General features: G+C 43.1%; 1 protein-coding gene across 1 annotated transcript; it reads right to left on the bottom strand.

Moving 5' to 3' along the window:
- Positions 1 to 214: 214 nt before the first annotated feature.
- LOC124533402 lies at positions 215 to 898 on the bottom strand (the record flags this gene model as incomplete). The annotated part of the gene is made up of 1 exon (XM_047108633.1): positions 215 to 898. A coding segment is annotated over exon 1 (684 nt), but the record flags the coding sequence as incomplete, so codon positions are not given.
- Between the last annotated feature and the right edge of the window lie 2,520 nt (positions 899 to 3,418).

Genomic DNA, 3,418 nt, shown 5'->3' with positions numbered 1-3,418 from the left:
AAATTTGCCTTACTTTAGCCCTGAGACCATAGGATAGTATTCCAATCATAACAAATAAACAAAACATATTGGCTCATAAAGATTTTTAAATCATCAGTGAATTCTCAAAGCTGATCTTAAATTGCAAGCAAAAATAGAGCAGACACTCACCATCAAAGAAAGCAGCACAAACATCAGGAGTCCATTCTCCACGCCACGGAACAATATATTCCGTAGCCGCTTGAGTCGACTTGCCATACGAGCCAGCCAGTAACTGCAGCTCATAGCGACCGTGCGGAAGTATCTTCACCACCCGGTAAGGTCCTCGCATACACGAGTCTAACTTCCCGGTTGACTGCGCCTGCTTACGAACAAATACTAAGGAGTGTAGTTCAAAGGTTTGAGTTGGCTTACGTCTCCTGTTAACGTAGGCGTCCTGACGGGCTTGATTGTCACATATATGTTCAAACGCTCTCTGACGTCTCATCTCACGAAGGGCTTCCCGATTACCACTGGAGCCTTCAAGAGCTACGTCCCGTATCAAGCTGCGTATAAGAGGTGTAGCCGCTTCGACGCCTATGAGTAAGTTCAAGGCAGAGTATCGCGTCGTCTTGTGTTTTGTTATGTTGAGAGTCAGTTGTAACTTCCACATAACCGCTGGCCACTCCTGCTGTCGGTGGTTGCACTCAATACGGACCATATTGAGTACTGTACGGCAATATCGTTCAACCTGTCCATTAGATTGGTGCATCTCGGGTGTTATAAAATGAGTATCACAACCCATATCCTTGACCCAATTAAGAAAATCGACACTTTGGAACATGCGGCCCCTGTCAGCGACAGTCAGTTTTGGCGTTCCAAAGATTGAAATCATGTTCGTAAAGTGTCGCTTCAATTCATCAGTGTCTTGTCGGTACATGGGGTATAGCAAACAAAATTTAGAAAACGCATCTACCATAATGAGTACGTGACGATACCCGTCACTTTCCGGCAGGGGGCCTAAAGTATCTATATGCACTGTCTCAAAAGGTAAATCTGGTTTTTCCCAAGAATGAATTGGCTGAAAAGGAGCACGGGCTACTTTCTTGTGAGCAAGACAAATTATACAATGGGAAATGTACTTTTGTGCAAATTTTTTCAACCCTGGGAACCAAAAATGTTTTGTAATTAAGTCTACTGTTTTATCTACCCCGAGATGATCGTGTTCGTCATGAAAAATGCGCATAAGGCTAAGCCTATGTCCTTTGGGAATAAAACAGCACAGTTTAGAACTTTCACCAGTAGGTGTAACCTTAACATAAAGGATATCGTTTTTAACTACATAACGACTAGGGTCTAACTGTCCATCCGATAGCCTTTGCTTTAAAGACTGCGTCTCCTCGTCAGCTGCCTGAGCAACTTGGGCCCAGTTCAAAGGTTTTTGAATCGTACATATGTTAACAGGATTCCGGCTAAAGTAGTCCGCATGAGACAGCAGACAACCTTTTCTGTACTCAAGGCTAAAATCAAAGTCTTGGAGGTATACCCACCACCGGGCCACCCTGGGCAACAGGTCTTTCTTACGCTGTGTTAGTTTTAAAGCGTTGCAGTCAGTGACCACGGTGAAGTGTACACCCACAAGATAGTGTCTGAAATACTCAAGAGCCTTCACTACTGCCAAGGTCTCAAGCTCGTACGAGTGGTACCTACTCTCAGCCCCCCGGGTGAGTCTGCTAAAGTAAGATACCACTCGCTTACGATTTCCCTCATGTACCTGCATTAACACCGCTCCGTAACCAATAGAACTTGCATCGGTATGAATTTCTATTGGCAGCGAAGGGTCGTAGATGGCAAGTACTGGCTCACTTGTAAGGCAATCTATGAAATATTGACGCGCGGCTTGTTGGTCGGTACCCCAGTGAAAGTTGACTCCCTTTCTGGTAAGAGCTGCGATACAGGAAGCCTTTTGTGCAAAACCCGCGATGTACCGCCTAAAATAACTAGCTAACCCCAGAAATTGCCTTACTTGCTTTACATTTTTCGGTGCAGCTGAGTCAATCAAAGCTCGCACCTTCTCATGACTCGGCCTAACCTGACCTTCACTAATCGTGCGACCCAAGTAATCTATACTAGTAGCTAAAAACGAACATTTCTTTAAGTTAATGGAAAAGCCAGCTCTTGTCAACGTATGAAGTACCCTACTAAGCAAAGTCAAGCCCTGATCGATGGTTTTACTCATAATTAAAATATCGTCGATGTATACGAGAATGTTCCCGGAATTAATGAGCTCGCGAAGAGTCTTAGAGATGATACGCTGATAAACGACTGGTGCATTCGCCAAACCGTAAGGCATTTTCCGATATTGATAATGTCCTTCCGGTGTGACGAATGCCGTAAGCGGAATAGATTGAGGATCTAGGGGAATCTGGTGAAAGCCGGTTGCCATGTCCAAAGATGTGAAATATTTATTATTACCCAAACGGTCTAAACAATCATCTATACGAGGCAAAGGAAATCTGTCTTTGATAGTAATTTCGCTGAGTTTCCGATAATCGACGCACATCCTATCCGACCCATCTTTTTTTTTAACGAGCAGGATCGGACTTGCGTAGTCAGACTCAGACTCCTCTATTATCTGTTTGTCAAGTAAGTCTTTTATTATATCACGCACGCGAAGAGTTTCTGAATGTGACAGTTGATATGGTCGATAGTACACAGGGCTACTAGTTTTAACTTTAATCGACATGTACCCTGTATTTACAGTTGATGTTGCAGTCCCGGTAATGAAATACTGAGAGAATTTACCGATAATTCCCAGTAATTTGTCCAAATCATTACCTACCAACGGTGTATTAATTGGTGTTGAAGGCTCAGAGCAAACATTCATTACCGTTTTCAAATTATCACTTGTTCTTGTCAGTAACTGGCAATTTTTTGTGCGAACGTATCTAACACCTTCCCTGTTTAAAATATCTGTCCCAATGATTATCGGTACGTTCATAAACTCAGAGGACACCACAAAGAGATCTACTTCAAGGGTTAAAGTGTCGAATTTGATTGGTAAGGTAACGTAAAAAGTACTCTCAATTTCTTGACTACCCAAGCCTTTTAAAACCCGAAATGTTGGTGTGTAGGAACATTTGAAATACTTTAGCAACGATGATGAGACTAATGACACAGAAGAACCGCTATCAATGAGAACATCAACCGACTGGTTCTGTATAGTAGCCGCTATGACATCTCTGGCTGGACAGATTCGCTGCAAAAATTTATTCGCTCTTTGTTCGAAGCTTCTGCACGCTGCTTAGCAAAACAAGTTTCAGCGCTGTGTCCTGGTCTCCTACAATACGTACATGGCTCAGGTTTAGACGGCACAAATGTGGAAGTTGACTGCTTAACCCTTTCACTATTTGACAAACTATTCGACGATTGCTCTAGCCTGACTCTCTTACTGCATGAA

Source organism: Vanessa cardui, chromosome 11, assembly GCF_905220365.1.
Source record: "Vanessa cardui chromosome 11, ilVanCard2.1, whole genome shotgun sequence".
NCBI classification, from domain to species: Eukaryota; Metazoa; Arthropoda; class Insecta; order Lepidoptera; family Nymphalidae; genus Vanessa; species Vanessa cardui.
This window is presented reverse-complemented; position numbering and strand designations above follow the sequence as displayed.